The 20,408-nt window shown below is 41.7% G+C and overlaps 1 protein-coding gene across 1 annotated transcript in view; it reads left to right on the top strand.

Annotated features, from left to right (window-relative positions):
• The window catches only part of maml3 (mastermind-like transcriptional coactivator 3), a 149,156-nt gene that overhangs the window by 45,930 nt on the left and 82,818 nt on the right, over window positions 1–20,408 (top strand). The window contains exons 2-3 of the mRNA XM_072463770.1: window positions 16,201–16,914; window positions 17,362–18,249. Coding sequence (XP_072319871.1) covers window positions 16,201–16,914; window positions 17,362–18,249 — 1,602 coding nt within the window. The remainder of the gene's footprint in view (window positions 1–16,200; window positions 16,915–17,361; window positions 18,250–20,408) is intronic.

Raw genomic sequence — 20,408 nt, forward strand, 5'->3', positions numbered from 1 at the left:
GGTCCATTTGTCTGTCTGAATCCCTGCTCAGGGGATATTCAGGTAGACAAGTGGTGTGCATCAATGTAAAGTAATGGTGTATACCTTTAGAACTAATCATAAAAGTAGGTAGGGTATCGGAAATCAGATACTAATTTATACTAAAACAAGTATTGAAACTTAAGTGAGACTAAATTTGACCTTTCCTGAACAGTTTTAGAATGTACTTGATTTTTACCAGCACTTGTATGAGACCACATGGAAGCAAAAAATATAATTTTGTGGTTAAAATGTATAAATGAAAAAAGTATCAAGTATCAAACCTATTTAGTATAAAAATGTAGTTTGAATGATATACTTCAACATACTACCTGTTTACCTTTTTAAAAGAGCTCAGTAAAACTGCATTTTCATCTGATGATGTTGGAACTAAACATATATATATTAAATAATAATAATGAATAGGTCTAATCCATAAACTTTTCAGACTTAGAATTTTAAAGTTATACATGTTTGTCTTGATTGTAGTGCAGGGTTAGGTTGCAAGTTAACACAAGTTACCAAAACGAAAGCAGAAAGATTTCACAAGGACCTTTTATGTTTGCTCCTGATCTGCATTGGTCAGAGGAAGGATCAGGGGTGACGTACCAGAAGGCAAACGGTTACCTTTATCAACACATTATTTAAAAAAAAGGCATAAAATGATCTCGTATTCAATCGGGTTGTCAAGATTGTCTATGCTAATTGATAAAACGGATACTAAGATACTCATTTGAACTCACCAAATCACATAAATAGCAAGTGATCCTCTCCTGAATAGGTTTGGAATAGCCTTTTTCTACATTGTATATTGTAAGACCACATTGTAAGCCTAGAAAACTACTGTAAGTGTTAGTTATTAACTTTGTCATTTCAAAATTGCATCTTAATCGAGCTGTGAGTTGAAGTAACATCACGCCGGTTCAATATGTATCGCAATCTTAAGTCTACGCAATTGCATCGGGCCTAACTTGTGTAAATGAACTATAAACGGGGTGGAGGAGGCGGAGGAGGCAGGCGCCGTGGCTGTAGTCGGTGTAGTCGGCGCGACGTGGACCGACATCTGGAGCAGCGGAGGTTTCGACCATCCCGGAGCGGCACGTGAACCTCACACACGCGGCAACGAGGAGCGCGCGCGGCCTCTTCCGCTGCCAACTCGCCATCAGGGCCCCTCCGCGCACTGCCATCAAGACCTGTTTCCATAGCAGCCTCTCTCTCTCCTCCTGCTCCTTCTCCTCCTCCCTTCGCCCGCCCGTCCTCCCAGCGCGAAAGGCAGCGGCACACAAGCAGAAAACCGGTGGAAAAAACGGGGGGAAAACTGGTGCCGGTGCTTATACCGCTGCTACCCGAGCGTCCATAAATCTGCGGCGTGTGTGTGTGTGCGCGCGCACCAGTCTGCCCTCACAACCGGCGGAGGCAGGAGCCAGCAGCCAATCGCAGCCCGACGCTCGGTGGCACATTGCCCGACCCGTCCAATCAGCGCGCAGCCCCCCGAAACACACGGGCGCCGTTGAATACTAACGTCGCACACAAGCTGACTCGACCCACCCACCGCTGTGCCCACAAAAGAAATTTAGCCCTAATTTCCACAGGTTTGCCTATTTGCGGCGATCCCCCCAGCTCTCTGACTTCTCCCAATCATCTCTCGCTCTGCGCAGCGCCACAGTCGATTTCTTGTCCGTGTATTTGATGTCGAACGCGGGCCGGCTTCTCTCTTTTGATGCTGTGAGCGCGGGCAGGTGTTGAACCATCGCTAACTCACACTGGCGCAAGTACACACCGCTCTCAGACCAAATGACCATCTGTCTGCGGAGTCAGGAGTCGCCCCCCTTGCCACTGTTCCTCGTCCGTTTTCCCTTTCATCGTCTCTTCAACGGTTACTGCGGATAAAACCGGTCAAAATGAGGCTATTGTCCGCCGTCCACCGCAGACTGGAGGTCGTTTTTTTTGAAAACTGTGAAAACACAATGAGTCAGAACTGTTTTTCAGCTACATGTCCAACCTCTGGTCATTCTTATAACCAAATTACAGTATTGATTTAAGTGTATCTATAGTTTCTTTATTATGTTGGAAAGGAATTACCTTTTTTTTGTATTTTCTTAAGTAATGTTGAACCTTTGCAATGCACTATTCTTCCTTATCCTTTTCAGGGTTGCAACAGAAAAAAAGTATTATGGTTTTGGCATGTTTTTATGTCAGATGTACAGACTGATGAACTGTACAGGCTTTGTGTCTTGCCAAAGGACACAACAATAGCGAGCGCTTCAGTAAGATTCAGTCAAGCTACCGTCGAGCTGGTAGACAAGCTTTAAGGTGGGAGATGGAAAGAATAATTAACAATATCTCAATTGTTAGAACATCGAATGTCGTAAAGTAATGTGGTACTTGTGTAATCTTTCCATAGGGCTGAATAATATATATCGAATTTTAGAAAATATTTTGAATGTTGTTTTTTTTAAGAATAACATTTGAATATTGAGTATATCGTTTATAGGAAGAAAAAAAATCTACAAATAGAGAAAAAACATTGTACCGGTAATAGTTTTTGCTGTTTTCTGATACATTTCTACAGAAATGTTAATTTTTTCTGACATTTAAACCTGAGTTAATACGTTTAAAGAGACGTTTTAACACATCGCTTAACGTAATCTCCCAAACAAGCTATAAAGTGATATGTCTACTCTTTTGTGGCAAATTTTATAGTCCATACTTTCGTTTTGTGCCATTTTACAGGGCCATTTCAACACATTCCTGAAGCGTTGTGAAAATATCGTTAAATCAAAATGATGCAAAAAAAGACATTCATTTTTTATCAATATTGCCCAAGCCTGGTTTGATCTATGCTACGCAATGTTTATAGTTAATAACCACTTAATGTTCACAATTATTTTATAATATATCAGTCGCACTAATTAAAAAAAAAAAAAACAAAGTTGCTAATGGTGCAAAACAAAATCCAATGTGTTTTTAAGTAGAAGAGAAGTTGTTTTGACCCATTGTGGTTTGTGATTTATCTTGCGTGGGACAGTAACCAATCAGGCGGCGGTTAGGCGAAGGTCATGTGATGTTTTGATGGCTCCACACTTCCTGTTTTTGGACGATGAATGAAATCACACACCCAGAGAAAACACTAAAGGCAAAGAATTATTTAAAATTTAAGTCATGCAGTATTTAGAGCCAAGTGCAGTGTTTAACAAGCACTGATTGAACTGTAGGCCTGTGTTCACTGTAATTACAAGTGTGTCTGCTTTCACAGTCTATTTCACTATGATCCTGTTTCTACGGAAATTAAGCAAACCTTGTGTTGCTTAATGCACCATTCCAAAAATTGTTTACATGATATATTATAGATGTGGATATTATAGATGTATAGATGATGACCTTACGCTATAATCATAAGAACCAAAAAATAACAATTTTGACTATTTTAGATGCAAAATTTGTACCTTTTTTTTTCTTTTTTTTTATCTATAGCCCTTATTTTTTATCTGTCACTTTTTTGTCTTTCCGAAAATGTTGTAAAGCCGTTCACAAACTTGAGTCAGACACAGGGAATGAAAGAAAATGATCTATATTTATCTCACAATAATCATAACTCTAAAATGTTATATTGAGACCGAGTCCTAACAAATTAATAGTCATTTTATTTATTGCTATCCCAGGGTTATTTAAAGCTGAGGCACCTGATTCTAAAACAGGGAAATAAGGAAATAGGCATTTAAATATTTAAATCTGTCCTTAAAAACCTTTTGGCTCATCCAATGGTTTACAATGGATGAAAGTTTGTATGGCCACGAGCACAGCTTCTTCAGACAGAGAAGTGAAGCGTAAGTCGGCTCTCGTATCATAACTCGCATGACTATTTCTTACATGTTTGTTTCGATAAAATGTTTTCTAATTAGACAGCATGCAGTGACAAAGTCCTGTTTTACGATACACTTTACAAGAGATGTGCTAATTTATGAGGTAATTGTCGGTTGATTCAGCTTCAACAGTAAAACAGTTGGAGTCCTTCGTCACAGCTCTACCTTTTAAGAACCAAAAACGACATTGTATTTTCGTTTTGATTCCGAATCCCCCACTAATTGAATTCATTTGCGTGCAATTTCCAGTTGAGCATGTCTTAACTAATACTTCCTCCACTGTAATTCCTCCATGTCTCTTTTCTTCCTTCATGGAGTGCACTTTTCCCTAGTCGCCAGCTGAGGCCATTCTGACGCCTAAAGAGAGGGAGAGTGGAGAGGTGGATCTGTTGATTTACTAAAGACTCGAACACGACCGCTTTCCCCTCCCACACACCCACTCGCACTTCCTCACCCCTCCTCCTCCCGCTGGCTCGCCCTCCCCTCCCCTCTCTGTCTCTCCAGGCTGGGGATGGTACAGGGCTCCAGAAACAGGAAGCCACTGCAGCTCTATAAATAGTGTGGAGCAGGAACCACATGGACCTCTCCCCTCGCGCTCTGTCCTCACTCCCCCTTTCACCCGTCTCTCGCTCTTCCCTCCCCTTTAGCTTTCAAATTTGCCCAAGGATTAAAGTACAAGAGGCAAAATAAACTAGAAATTGAGTGTTGGTAATGTTGAGGGAGCCAGAAGCAACGACCATATTAGGGAAAAGCGGGATGTGGATGCCAAATGTTCACAAAATTAGCCACAGCTAACGTCGCTATTGGGTTAATCAACACAGTTAAAGGCACTGTATCTTGAATTTTTTTAAAATATGAATACAGAACTAGTTTATTTCAATCTCTTTGCAGCATTTCAAACTTACTCCTCACTTTGCCAGTAGCGCTCTAATTATTCATCGGAGTTTATAAGCGCTCTTCACCACTTTCAGTGCCAGAGCAGAGTTTTTCCATCACTGTAATGCTAACAACATCTAGCATGCTAACATTGCACCTCCTAGTTCTTGAACAATAAACCACAGACAGCACACAGCGGTTTCATTTTGACTGTAAGAGCTGCTTAAGACGTCTGTACTAGGGAAAAATAAACAGCTACTTTAAATAAGGTCAGAATAAAGCAAGAATACAATCTTAGTCAGTTTGTAAGCATTTTTATTCTCAATTTTTGAAATGCATCGTTTATATTTAAGGTTTTTTTTGAACATATATTTTATTTTTCTATTAGTTATGCTGGGGTGAAGAGAAAATAATAAATACAAATTCCATATAGTAAAGGAGTTTCAATTAATTTGAATACAAAACTAATTCATATCGGTATCAGATCGATATTGCAGTACTTAACATAGTATTACTTTGTATCGGATTGAAAAAAGTCCACCAGAAAAGTTACATTGTGGACCTTTTAAACAAAGCATATGCAGTCCAAAACTTGTCTGTGGCTCGCAATGAAATAGTCCTCATTGTCTGTGGCTCTTTCTGTTCAGGCTCAGTGCTGTTTTATTGAGTTGGGGGAGGGAGGAGACGCAGGGGGGAGAAGGAGCAGAAAAAAGTGATAGTTTTCCTTGGCCAGTGGGTTTTTATGTCAGGTCAGCATGTTGGAAAGTGCTGATGACACACACATACATGCACTCCTTTCTACTTTCTTATGAACACACACAGTCTAATAATGCGCGGAGGCACTGCAATAAACCTGCATTACGCTATAAAGTCCAAATTCAATGGGCTTTATCTTTTCATCTGTTTTGCATTGATTTTGAATGTCTAATCTTACACATAGATGGGAGATATAAAGCTTCACCAATGGTTTGAGTATTTTACAAACAAAAAGTAGCTTCATCAGCTCAGGTCAAACTAAAATCTGGCCTAAAATCTGTCAACGTAGAAAACACTTTCATATGGGAAGCTCACGCCTGCAGTGCATTTGGTGTAAAAGCACAGTTGTGACTAGTCCAATTAATCTTCTGTGAGGCATTTGGCTGCCCTGCAATTACAAAAAAGGAAAGCCACTGGTTGTCACGATCTTCTCCAAAGATCCAAAACCTTATGCCACTTACTTGGTGATGCTCTTTATTTACCCCACTATAAGGGAATCGAATCGAATAGAAACTGCATTATACAACATTATTTACCATCCATTTAATTTTGAAAGACACGTAATTAACCTGGCCCACACCAGATTGATCTTTGTCTCACTCTGAATTCTTCACATGAATTAATTCGGAAAGTCTCTCTCCAAAAGCCGTCGGAATGCTAAAAAAAAATGCTTCACACTCATTGGTCTAAGCGTCACAACGGCAGAATCAGAAAAAGCTAACTCTAGTGTTCAGAAAAGCACAGATTTTACAGATTCTGTCCATCCATTTAAAAACTAAATAGTTCGTATTAGTTCTGCCATGTTTGTTTTGGTTTGGTTGTTTTACTTCCGCCCAAACCACAGTGCTGCTCTGTGATTGGCTTCAGTCCCACATGTCATGTAAATGCCACGTGATTGGCCCATTAAACTACTGGGGCAGACTGCAAACGAATCAGCGGGAGCCTAACAAGATGGATTCTCAAGAGTCTGTGAACTCACCAAAATTGCGGTAATTCATCAAGCTGGTAAACGCATACCGGTAGTAACTTTTCTCCACAAATAAAGCTCAACAGTCCTGGCCACTTTGAAGTCTGCTGTGGTTCCAGAAGTAAATTTACCCTTTATTTTGCCATAGACTTAAAATTAGATTATTTTATTTATATTTTTTATATTATTTAGAGTTTAAAAGCATGACAGGTTCTAACCATCTATGTGGAAGCCAATTCCCCGCACACTGTGGTTTTCAGTTCAAAAGTGAAACCCTGGAAAATGTTGTTTATAAAGTTATAAAGCAAAATCACATGAAGGATCCTGCATAAAACGCCACTGGGAGAAGAGCACTTGGAGCAAAGTCAAATATATTTAAGTTTTTTTGTTGGGGCTGAAAAGGTAGGATTTGAGCGCCCATTGTTCGGCAGCATGTGTGTATTCAAATGTGGGTGTAGTAGCCCCTGGAGTACAGGAGGCAGACTGGCAGGCGCTTTCTCACACACACTCGCAGATACACCCTTCTCTGGGACCACGGCCAAACGCTCGCTTTGTTTGTACCTTCCTCTTGTCACTCCGAGTTTTCTGTCCTTCACTCACTGCGGGCTCTTTAGTTTTTGTGCGTTGTCCGTCCATTGCTCAGCGTTCAGGAACCAAATCTCTAAACACTTCAATTCAAAGAAAAGAAAAGGTTCACCAAAAGCACTTGCACTCACAGATTACCGGCTTGAAGCTGAGCGAGGACTGTGGTGTGAGAAAAGAGTCTGCGGTTAGTTTCAGTGTCTGGCTCAAGGACACGGGAGCAGCAGCGTTGGACGAGAGCCGACGTCTCATCCAGTTGCTGTCCTTGATGGCGGAGAAGACGTGATTCATTTTGAGTTTAGATCTGGCAACAGCAGTGTTTTCTTGATTCACTCTATTTTTTTTGACTGTATTTCAAACATTGATATTGAACCTTAATCAGTACAATATCTAAGTTTGAAGTACCGGTAGTTGTATATTTGTGTCGTATTTGTGAGTAGTCCGTATGTTTTCCTTTAAATGTGAATGAGTGTGTGTCAGGATGACCTTGGTTGCAGCTCACATGGCAGGCCTAAGTGTTGTGAAAACTACTCTCTGCCCCTAGAGTTTGTTGAACGTGTTTCAGCACAAAAATAAAATGCAAAGAATCAATAAATTGCTTAAAATTTTATTGCATGACAACATTCTACAATTTCTGTTTGAAATTGAGCTGGAGGACAGGTCAAATTTCTATTGACATATTTCAAATTTCATGTGTGGTTCCGCCTCTTGGCCCTGACGCTCTTGAAAAGGTACGTTGACCTTCTTCATGGTTAATATCTGTTATTACTGGGCCTATCCACATGAAACAAAAGGTTCATCCTCTTCTCTGTCTGCAAAACATAAACTAAAATGTTGTTTGTAGACCCAAAAGTCTACAAAAGTCTACCCAAAAGACCCTGTCCCTAACATATAATGATGGATTCAACGTTTCTGGAGTTATATGGACTATATATGCCCTCCATCTGAAATGATGACGTCACCAAGTCTACAATGAGGATGTAGATGCAGGAAGAATATACTTAAAGAGAAACGGAACAGACAATTTGAGAGCACCGCTAACCACTCTGCCACGGCTGACTTTGAATCCACATATCAATCGTTCTCCCATTTACCTCAAACGGTGTCTCTCGGATCAGACAGGTGTGTGCAGATGCAACAGTGGCTCACAACGTATTCTCTTATCAAGGCCGGTTTTGATTTCACAGTCTAGTGACCAGAGCCGCAGAAGAAGAAGGCGAAATGACCAGACGTATGCGCAACCGGTCTCTCTCCATTCATGTCTGTGTTTGCTCACATCGGTTTTTAAAAATATCCTTTGTTAATTAGAATTACACATCATGGAGCAGGGTTCACCTATAATTTAATAAGGTTATACATGATGTGCTCTTCTGTAAATAATGATTGCAGCGATACAAACAACTGCTTCAGGTTACAGCAGTGGGAAAGTTTGCATTTGGCGTGTCCTAGTTCACAGCTCAAGAATTCTCCCTAAAACTCCAGATTTTTCAACAGTTTTAGGATTCTTTAAGCTTTATATAGTCTTTAAGAAGTAGTTAAAGCTATTTTGTTTCTCTGACAGTTCATATTTCACTGCCATTGGTTGAATCAGTTTAACTCTGGGCACGACGAGGTTGATATGGATGTTTTCGATGTTGTTTGAGCACACAGCTGCATTAAACAGAAAAGCTTTGTATTACTAGTCTAGGCTTGTCTCGTGAAATCAGTTTGAAGTGCGAAATATTGCTCGAGAAAATATTGACCATTTTGCCAGCATAATAGTAAACTCTTTTGAACAGTTTTGTAAAGAAAAAAATGTCTACAGTAGCAGAATAAAACTCTAATAGATCATTAGTATCAATAAAGTGTAATGGATATACATTATTCTCCTCTCTGCAGCGCAAATGTTTCCAAAATAAACTCTTTAGACAATAAATATTGAGCCAGAAATATATTTTATTCATTGGACATTTAATTCAATCATTCATTTTATTTAATTTGAGCAGCTTCAAAACACAAAACAATCCAACAGGAAAAAAAGTAACAATTTCCAAAATAAGTTGGCCACTTCCCCCGTAAATCGATGTAGTAATTATCGTAACAGGCCGATGCATCACAGTCTGATTATTCCACACAGATTGGCAAATTATCCCTGGGTCAGATTGATTTTATGTAATATTGTCCATTTCTACCCCCAAAAAGGTAAATGAACGCCAGTTCTTGTTTCGTTTCCCCTCACACCTGTTCAGTGTTTGCTCAGTCTTTGAATCTGATTTGGTGGAGTCGAAAAAGGCAAGTGAGGGAGCTCGGAGCAGCAGGTTGCTATAACAACAGCACTTCTCTGTCTGTCTGATGTTTCTCTTCCACTGCCGTCCGGCGCGTTATGCCTTTCCATCACGCCACCTCTTCCTCCTCCTATTCTCCCTGCTCATCTCTTACCTCCTCCCTTTACTTCCTCTTGTCTTTCTTTCTCCTCTTCTCCATCGCTATCATCTCCTCTTCACTCTCGCCATCAACCCCCATCTTCTCCCTTTCCGTCTTCTCCACTCCATCTTCTGCTGTTCACTCTCTCCATCTTCTCCTCTTCTCCTTTGCAGTCTTCTTCTCTTCCCCATTCTCTGCACTTCGCCCTCTGCATTTTCTACATCGTCTCTTCTTCTTTTCCATCTTCTCCCTCTTCTCCTCTTTTCCATCTTCTCCCTCTGCTTCTCTTTTCCATCTTCTACCTTTTCTCCTCTTTTCTATCTTCTCCCTTTTCTCCTCTTTTCTATCTTCTCCCTTTTCTCCTCTTTTCTATCTTCTCCCTTTTCTCCTCTTTTCTATCTTCTCCCTCTTCACCCTCTCTCTCTTCTCCTCTTCCCCCTCTCCTCCCTTTTCTCCCTCGTTTCCTCTTCTACATCTTCTCTTCCCCCTCTCAATCTTCTCTTCTCCCTCTTCTCTTCTCCCTTGCCACTTTCTCTTCTCCATCTTCTCCCTCTCAATCTCCTCCTCTTCTCCCTCTCCCGCCTTTTCTCCATCTTCTCCCTCATTCCCCTTCTACATCTTCTCTTCTCCCTCTCAATCTTCTCTTCTCCCTTTCCATCTCCTCCTCTTCTCCCTCTCCCGCCTTTTCTCCATCTTCTCCCTCATTCCCCTTCTACATCTTCTCTTCTCCCTCTCAATCTTCTCTTCTCCCTTTCCATCTCCTCCTCTTCTCCCTCTCCCGCCTTTTCTCCATCTTCTCCCTCATTCCTCTTCTACATCTTCTCTACTACCTTTCCATCTCCTCCTCTTCTCCCTCATTCCTCTTCTATATCTTCTCTTCTACCTTTCCATCTCCTCCTCTTCTACCTCCCTTGCCTTTTCCTCCATCTCCTCCTCCTCTTCCTCTGAGGCACAGCTCTCATGGAGGACGGCCATCTGCCGGCGTGTACAGCCACGCGTCTCTCCGTCTTACCTTTGTCTCGGAGCGTCTCTGTCATTGTCGTAGCGGCGGCAGCAGCAGTGGGCAGGTGTCTGTGGCAGAGGGAACACATGTGGCGCACGGGAGGAGGAACGTGCAGCGCTGCCTCTGCTCTTTTGTGATCTTTCCACCGACCAGCTCTTTGTTTGATGTGTAATTTAACAGTGCAAATGAGCTACAAAGGAAGTGCTACTGTGTGTGCACTGCCATCTTGTAATAATTCAACTGTAATTCCAAGGCCAAAAAGACGACAAAACCGTGACTTTTCTCCCCAGGTATAAATAAATGACGTCCATGTGTAAAAATCTTTATGCATTTGGTAAATTATTTACTCCTTTCTAGGTCACAAGTGACAAAAACACGTTTGCCAATTTGCAGCCAACACCAACCCCACCAATGATTTTGTAATGGATTCTTCTATTTATCTTGTTTTTTTAGGACAAGTTTATCTAAAATCATGTATTTTTAACTGGACCACGGGGAGTTTATCTCATGCACAGCTAATTGTGATTGTAATGATTAAACAAGTGGTTGACAAGGTATAGTGGCAAAATGTATTGTCAGCGGTCGGAATCAAACCCCAGACCTTTGGGTTTTTTGGTGAAAATCTCCCTATTGACTGTTCTACAAATTGTACCAGTTCCAAGCCTGGATAAATCAAGACAGAGCAAGGAATATGCTAAAAGTTACCTTTTTTTTCATTTTTGACCATTGTGCTTGTACTGACCCTGGATTTTATGAAAAAATAAATCAAATTAGGTTTCCTACTTGGTCTGGATTCTCCATAACGCACTTCTTTCAGTCTAGTCCTTACCAATCCTTCTGACTTCAGCTTGCTATTCGTGACCCTCAACACAACCTGTCAATTGTACTGTGAAATTCCTTTTTCTATTTTTCATGTAAAATACGTTTCAAAAACATATACGCCGCAGAGATAACCTGTCGTCTCCATTCGCTGTGTGCGACAGATGCATTAGAGTCATTCAGAGGTGTAATTAGGCTGCTAATTGTGCAAAAAGAAACAAATCATTCATTGAGTATGGTTAACATAAAAAGCATTGGCTCCTATTTTGCTGTTTTATCCCATCAGTCAGGCTCGTGCAGCTGAATCATACTGAGCCTTCCCGCCTGTCAGTCTCCTGTAACTAGCCGCTTTTGTCAATAAATTAGGGTTTTTCATCAAGAAGGTTAACCTGGTAATGATGTTTTATATGAGGAGGTGTGTCTCCAAAGCTGCAAAGTAGCGCTGGTGTGTGAGCGAGCCTCTCTGTGGGCGGGTGCTACAGTTCACACCACCTGCATAATTATGGGACTTTTATAGGTGGGCTTCGAAAGGCAAGTCTGTTATTATCAACGTGAGTCACTGGTGTTTAGGAAAAGCCTGCAGCACAAGCACAAAAGCAGAGGGAAACATACAGGAGAGGATGTTAATTATTTAAAGGCATTGATTGTCAGGCCACACGCACAGAGCAGCTGAAGAAATACGGTGACAGTGTTTTCCTCTGGATTTCCTCTGTTGTTTCTCGAAATGTTAAAAAGGGGATAAAGGATTTGTGGGCTGATGAGGAAGCTGTGGGAAAGTGAGAAAAGGTTTGCAAAAAAGTCTGTTGGATAAGTACTGGTATAAGGCATATAAGAGCCATATGAACTATTTGAGATTTAGAGAAAAGCTTCACTTCTAAAATATTATACAAAGAAAGTTGATTTGTGTAACATTTTTGACACTTAACTGGAAAAAGGCCTACAAAACATGGATGCAACTGTGGCAACTTCCTGATTAAGGATAGGCTGGTTGCTATTTGTTCATCTTTGGCAATGTATTTAGTTGTGAACTTTACTAACATAAAAAAAAACACTGTGGCACATGTGGAAAAGCCCTGTCCTGTTTGAATTGCTCAAAAATAGCTTGGAAAACATGCTTTCTTGCCGTTTGTGGTCCCGCTTCTCCATTGATCTGACCTGTAACTTGGCCTGGTGGTGTCACATGCTTGTCTCCATGTGGGATTGTTTAGGAATGACAAAACACGCAGCATAGTATTTCTTGCTTTTGGGTCCAAGCTGATTATATATTTTTTTTCATGTGTTAAAGTAAAGTCTGTTCAAAAACAGCTGTGTTTTGTACATTCAGTTAAAGAGCGTTTTATTCTCAGCAAACCCGGAAGTTTAGCCGTTAGCCTTACTGTGACTATTACTGTGACTATAAACTCTGTTTTAAAAGCTTTGAAGAGCGCTCATAAACTCATCGCAGTGAACAATTACGATGCTCGTAAAGTACTTTTAATCACAACTCGCCTGCCTAATTCACAATTAATAATCCCAAAGTGACCAAAGTGACCAAAGTGACGTGACACACTCTGCTACTGCCATCTTGAAGATGGAATCCGCACATTTACTGTGGGCTTTGCCAACAAAAAGGGACCAATGGACTTACAGAAATCACTCCAGACTGAGCTCTGAGCTGTTTGTTTTAGTTAGCAGCTGGCTAACGCTAGTTTACATATTACTGTGTGGCTATTCTAATTAACGTTAGCCTACTTGCAGTTACTTTTAACAAGCCTAATTTCTGGCTGCTTTTAAGTCTACAGCGCCCCTGTAGATAAGGATCAAAGCCCACAACAAAGTATCAACCCTTTTTATATTAAATTGTATACAGTTTTTTATTATTATTATTATTATTATTATTATTATTATTATCTAACAGTGGAAATAGACAATAAACAGCATACTGTGACGTTTTCAAAATGCCGACAACAACAAATATGTCACAGGACTGAAACCCATGAATAACAATTCCATGACGACAAGCAGGTGATGGATCCTCTACTAGAAATGTTAGTCTTATTTAGCTAACCTTTCTGTTTCATAAAGACCCATAATTATGTTATTGGTTATGCAACTGCACTTTCCACAAGAAACTATGTGATTGTGTTGCTTCTAATTAAACATTAAACACATGAGCTCAGCGGTCACACAGTGGTAAATTTGACAACTCCTCGCTCATATCTCCTCTCTACAATCGTTTACTGTGGCGCAGGATCATATTTACTTAGTCGTTCACCAGCGAAAGGCAGGAAAGCGTTGTTGCGTGGTGTCTGGTGTGGTTTGTGCCTGTGTTGAGTGATGTTGTGTATGTGTGCCAACCTCAGCGGGTCCACCCCAGGGTCAGAATACAATCTGAATATATTTCGTCTGCTGTTCCATCTGAATAACAAAGACCTAAGCATGCATTTATTTGCACACAGGAGTTTAGTAGCACCTCCTACTTGTGTGTGTGTCCTTTGCATGTGACAGCAGTGAACACATTACAGCTCTGCAAGTCTACTCTTCTTGTTGATTGAAATGCAAATTTGAAGGATAAAACATTTAATATTTCAATGCAGCTTTTGTTGGGTAAACCTGTTGGAACTGCTTTTGATTTTTGCTATATTTCTGGATTCTAGGATGGTCAAAAAATGATTCCCAGATACAATAACACCAAAACTAGATACTCATTTGAAGAAGTGTCAATTCCGGGCATAAGACAAGTTTGACCTGTTTGAGAAAGGTTCTGATTGTATGAATAGCTCAAGACCAATGTAAGACCACATACAAATAGAGAAACTACAGTTAATTTGTGCATTTTTTACAATTTTAATGTTGTATTATCATGGTGGCATCAGCATCCTATTATAAGTGTGAAACTGAAATTTCAAGGCTTCAAGGCTCAATACTTGATACTGAATTCGATACCACAGTCATAATTTAGAAATGCAACGCCATTTTTTTAAATGTATAAGTCTGTACATTATCTCAAGATTGGTGAAACGCAAGTGTATTCTGACACAAAGACATGTTTTATTAATCTCGCTATCTCTATAAAGTGTAGCTCTGATTTGGGTTAGAGCACAAAATTCATGCCCTGGGAACCTTTCATAAATGAGGTCCCTGCTTCCCATCCGTCATTTTAATAGCATCCTCTGTTTCTCGGCCAACTTCATTAAGGTTTGAAATTAACAAGAGTTACAAGGAAAAATGAGATCGAGAGTTTATAAAACGGCAGACTTTTATGCATTTTCCCTCCGGTTCATTTTGGGTGTGTTCCGTAGAATACAAAATGTCTTCATAAGAATTGGAAAGGTGCTTGTACAAAAAATATGTCTGGTAGATTTCCCTCCTCTTCTTCCTCTCACCTGGGGCAAAAAAACACATGCCCCTTGTTTACATAGTTCTTTACCCCTGATGCAAAGCTTTGGAATTGAATATGTGGTTTAGGGACTAACACATGAGTCTGCTGGCTTTTGATTCCTTGCAAATAGATTAAATATACTTTTTTGACATTTTCACATTATGTTATTGTTATTTTTTTTTTGTCTGGGTTCATGCAGTGTCTTGCCCAAACCTTTGGTCCTTTGGTGCCAGGTCTATTATAGTCATTACCTTAAATGCTAGGCGGCTGATTCAGCAGCCTGTTGTTATCCAGTCTAAACCATAAGAAGCGTCAGTTCATTTCTATGGTAAAGCCAGTGCAGTTTCATGGCTTCTTATTGTATACCGGTATTTGCTTGAGTATATTCGGCACAAGCAACAAACACAAAGTTAATAACTAAATAAATAATACATGCATTTATTTTACCTATTTAATTATAGGTTTGTAATTGAAAAAAAAAAAAACGCAAATTCGAACTGTTTATATGCTCCCCTATCCACAGATCTGACTTGTGACTTTGCCTGCTTGTGTCCATTGATATAGCTACGTTTAATGCCATGCAGTGGAAACCTCTAGATAAAGTAATCGTTTTAGTAGTAGTTGCAGTTGCTGTCAGCAGTAATATATTGCAATGCACTCATGAACACGTTTTGTGTCATTCAATTTTGCGCTTTTACTTGTATTTGTTTATGGATGTTGCTACATTGCAGACACCCAAAGACATGGATTGCGATATTGTCAACACAGATACACACAAGCTTATATGTATTCTTTTCAATGCAAGATCTGCTTGTTGCCATAGCTTTGTATTTTTTGCACATAAGACCGGCTTCATCTGAAACCTTAATGGTCTGATCAATACATCCCCAGCTCCAGTGAGGACAGGAAGACCAGGGCATAACGCTCCCTTTTTGTGACCGTTCATGACTGTGTCACGGAAGTTGTCTTCACTGTAGTGATTTTCTATCTCGTGTAATCAGCAGAAATCCTTAGACCGCAGAAACTGATACCGTTAACTTGGGATTCTCAAAATGTGTGACAGGAACCACTCATGAGGCCAGATACATTGCTTGCTTTAGTGTAGGCTAGTTGGGTTTGTTCACCTTGTTCCGGTGTAGTTCTGGCATAATCCAAGTTCAATGTTGTTTGTTTTGCATTTGAGTTGTCCTAATTCCATCACAATTATGTCACATTTTGCCCCTTGTTTTGAAGCTGTTTTGATGCCACAAGAGATGACCTCAAGAGTTTGAACTCAAAGCATAGTTTCGTGGCTTCTTATTGCATCTTGCATGAGAATATTTGGCACCAGGAATAAACACAACACACAAGTATTTATATACATTACAAATAAATAAATAAATGCATTGATTATACTTAATAATTACCTCGTCTATGATGTTATTGCATTGCCTGAAATGTTCCATTGTATATTTTTCAAATATCTATGTATTGAATCACAGATGTTTTAAAATAAATGAAAAGCTTGTAAGGCTATACATTTCTAATAATTTTCTTTGCCTTTCTTTCACAGCTGCAAGAGACGGTGAAGAGGAAACTGGACAATGCGCGCTCGCCCCTAAATGGGGACCAAAACGGCATCTGTGAAGGAGGCAGCTACTCGCCCACCACAAAACGGGTACGGAAGGAGGGCTCTGGTCTGGAATCTCTAACGGGACTGCCCAACAGCAACAGCAATGTTCCTCCCATTTCACCTTTACATCACCAAATGGACATTAAGCCCCTGCTCAGCGGGCCTAACACTTCCACAGGAAATAGCACTACGAACGGGAATCATGTTGGCAGGACGTCCGAGGAGTTGGGCAAAAACGGTGGTAGCCATCTTCCAGACATGAAGCTGAATGGGTCTTTAGACTTGGAGGACAGTTTTGGCCTCCTCAAAGACTTAAAACAGGAGCCACTAGACGACGCAGGTGGGATGGAGGCTTCAGACCCACAATCATTGTCCAATCAGAACAAGCTCTTTTCGGACATTAACCTCAACGATCAGGAGTGGCAGGAGCTGATCGACGAGCTGGCTAACACGGTGCCCGAGGACGACATGCATGACCTCTTCAACGAGGACTTTGCGGAAAAGAAAGAGCCAGAGTTTGGACGGCCGGCCAATAATCAGACGCCGGGGCCACAGGAGACGGGGACCCAGAGCACAGTGAGCGGGACGGGGTCTGCAGCGCCTCTTCCTCCTCCACCTCAGAGCGGCCCGCAGGTCCCCATGGGCTCTCCACAGGTCAGTGCCACCAAGGTCACAATTTCCTTTAGCTTGTGTTTAACCTCAGCTTTTGACCAAGAGGAGGTCAGCATGACAAATGTGTCATTCACACCATTATAAATATTGAATATCAATGATTTTCAGAATTATGAAATTCAGACTGTTAACTATTTAAAAATAAATATATATTTTGACTGGGACAGGGAGCCCACAGAGAGGGGTACATTCTGATTCACATCAGGAACAGATGTTCAAGTAAGATCAGATAACCTTTATTTGTCCCACAATGGGGAAATTCCAACATAAATATTACCTACACATACACATATATAGTGGTAATATCACAACATCAAGTTGTATTTATTAACTTAACCCATACAGTATCCAGCCCTCAGCCTGTTACAGTACATTTTGACTCAATCAAACTCATTTGGTTTCATTGCTCTTATGTTTGGTCCTCAACAGGTTCGACCATCGTCTTCGGGTCCTCAGTTTGCCACCACGGCCAATGGGACACCTCCTCAGCAGCCTCTGCAGCAGTCTCCGGCCGTTGCCATGGCATCAGGCTCTCCGCTGCATAACTGTGTAGCCCGATCACCTCAGACCCCAACGCAAGCTCAGACTCAGGCCGGGTCTCGTCCGGGGAATGGGTACATGATGAACCCAGGCCCTGGGGTGAGCTCGGCGGGGACGGGGCCTGGGGCGGGGGTCCCTCTTGGTGGTCAGGCTGTGGGACCAGTCACTCCTGAACTGTCCCCAGCGGAGCAGCTCAAAGCCATGGCGGCGCAGAGAGCCAAGCTGCTGCAGCAGAAACAGCAGCAACAGCAGGCGGCCAACTGGTCTCCTGCAGGGGCTCCCACCAGTCCTTATAACTCTGGTCCCTTTAACCAGGACAAGCCCAACAGCCCCATGATGTACCCACCGCAAGCCTTTAATGCAGGGATGGCCCCCAACAATGGGCCCAAAGCTCCCATGAACAACTACCTCCCTCACAACCACATGGGCATGAACAGCATGAACCAGAACGCCCTGACCAAACAGCAGCAGCAGACCGCTGCCATGTTGTCCTACAACAACACCAAACCGCTCAGCCATTTCAGCGGCAGCGGAGTCGACCACTTAGGCCAAAGGATGACCCCTCCTATGGGGGGCAACAGCCAAGTCAAAAACCCTATGATGCCCCCTTATATGGGAGGGGGAGGTGGGGGGCAGGGGGCGGGGCCAGGACAGACACAAGGGCCAATCCCAGGACAAACGGCTCACCTGAGCGAGGAGCAGAAGAGGATGATGCTGATCAAGCAGAAGGTGCTGAACCAGAACATGCCGTACAGTGGGATGCAGCCACACGGACAGGTAAGGCCTGGATTATTCTACACATTGTCCTGTCGAACCCTCTATAACACCAAAAGCACTGTCAATGTGTCAAAAACGCATCAGTCTCCTCGCGCCTGTACCTTATGTAGTTGGTGTTTGTCAGTCCTGGAGATGTGGTCTACAGTGAGTATTACGGTGACGCTTTAGACTGATATAAAATCCCAGTGATTGAAATCTAATATTTCCAGACATGGATTGCTGCTTTATAAAATCTTCCCGAGGCGCTGCTAGAGAAGGTAAAATGGCGGTAGTTGCCCCAGCAACAAGCTGTGGCTGGTAATAGGCATAGGAAAATGGCCTGTCGAGAGTGTATTGATGCCTCTGCAACACTAGCAGCAGTGATGGCCCTCCTCCCGGACACACACACATGTGCGCACACACAGCAAACACCAAAGCTAAACGGCTCCTTAGCTCATATCCCCAATCTGTCACAGCTGACTGATGGCTGAGATTGGAGCACTAAGCCCAGCGAGCTGCTGTCATTACTGCAGCCCACCGCGGGCAGTTTGTTTCTGAGCCCTGGTCCTGCTCCAGCCCTCTCCACACTCCACTGCTCCGGCCAGGTGTCAGGTGGAGTAATAATGCACCACACGGAGGATGTTAAGGACCGAAGGGTGGACCTTCAACACAAAGCCACTATACAAAAGCATGTTAGCAAGCAGCGTACATGTGTTTCAAACCAGACATCTAGTCAAACAATAATCCAATCGGACATTTACACCCACATTTTCCAATGAATTGCCTCTTACAATTTATTTAAGCATTTTACAAGGAAACAAAATAATTCCAAGTAAGTCCTTGAGTGTGTAGAGCCCCTTGTATTGTATTCTATTGTTTGATTAAAACATATTGACCCGAGCACATTTACAATACTAATCAAATCTCTGCACAAAACCATATAATCATTTGTTAATTGTAATTGAACAGTCTCAGTTTTCCTATTAATATTGCTCGGCGCTCGAGGTCATCCTGCCTTTCTGTTGTTTATGATACGGCCACAGTCAGTCACCACCTCCTCCCGCCCTCCCCCTCTCAGTCTCCCTCCCTGGATCCTTTTCTCTGCCAAAGACACTCAGCACCAATAAAGCGGCAGATTTATTAATATGGGGCCTTTGTGGCTGCTGCCTGGAGGACTGCACACATGTATGTTTAGGGAAGGGGCGGAGTGAGGGGAGAGAGTGAATTATTTGAGTGAGCACACGAGTATTGAAGAGGCTTTTTTTTTTCCGGTGGGAGGAGGAGACGAAAAAGGCGACTTAAAGGAGAAATGCAGAACAAGATTTATTGTGGAGTGAGGATGGAGAATATTAAAAAGTCGAGGACCGGGAAAAGTGTGGAACAAGTGAGCAATACAGAGAGGAATGTCTGAAATGCAAAACACTCTTCTGGCGATGTTTATTTGTAGTGAGGTCTCGGAACACGGTGTATAAAGAGTAAAATCGTACTCTGTAACAATACTGTCCAGAAGACTGAAGTTTCTAATGACGGCCATCCGCATTTGGTCAGAAAAGCAAGCAATGTCTCTATAAATAGCACACAGTTTACCAAAAAAATGTCTATTTGAAAGGTTATAGCCCAAACATTGAATAAATTGCCTTGTTTTTGCATGGTTTGGCACGTTCGTGCATAGCTAGTTTCAAATAAGGAAGGCGCAAACATTCTGATTATTCTTCATGGCTCTGCAACAATAAACCAGTAACATTTGAAAACATGGAACAATGTCTTCAATCTGATGGAAACCCATGGATTCACCTCCAAAAATACAAAACGATACAATTTTACAAATATTCTGTGTTTTGCTCAATTGCTATAGAGATATTTCAAGCTTTTGGAGGTGGAGCTAAATTTTCAGCAAGATCTTGACTCCATTGTAGACTTATCTTTACCCTCTAGTGTCACAACCCAGTATTCACACAATGAGTTAGCAAAGGTTTTAACCCCACTGGCCTTTCTTGCTCAGCCCTCACTTTTATTTACTTGCACACACCACATCAAAATTGGGATTATACTGAGACTAAACCTGGACTAGACCAGCACAAAATCAGGACAAGAACAGGGGCAAACCAAGTCTATGAAGGGAATAAACTGGGCTCAAACCTGGACCAAATCAGGACCAAACGTGAACACACTCTTGTCCT

This window comes from Eucyclogobius newberryi, unplaced genomic scaffold (genome assembly GCF_026437365.1).
Source record: "Eucyclogobius newberryi isolate DKJ021-1_F unplaced genomic scaffold, fEucNew1.0.hap1 SCAF_4, whole genome shotgun sequence".
Classification (NCBI taxonomy): domain Eukaryota; kingdom Metazoa; phylum Chordata; class Actinopteri; order Gobiiformes; family Gobiidae; genus Eucyclogobius; species Eucyclogobius newberryi.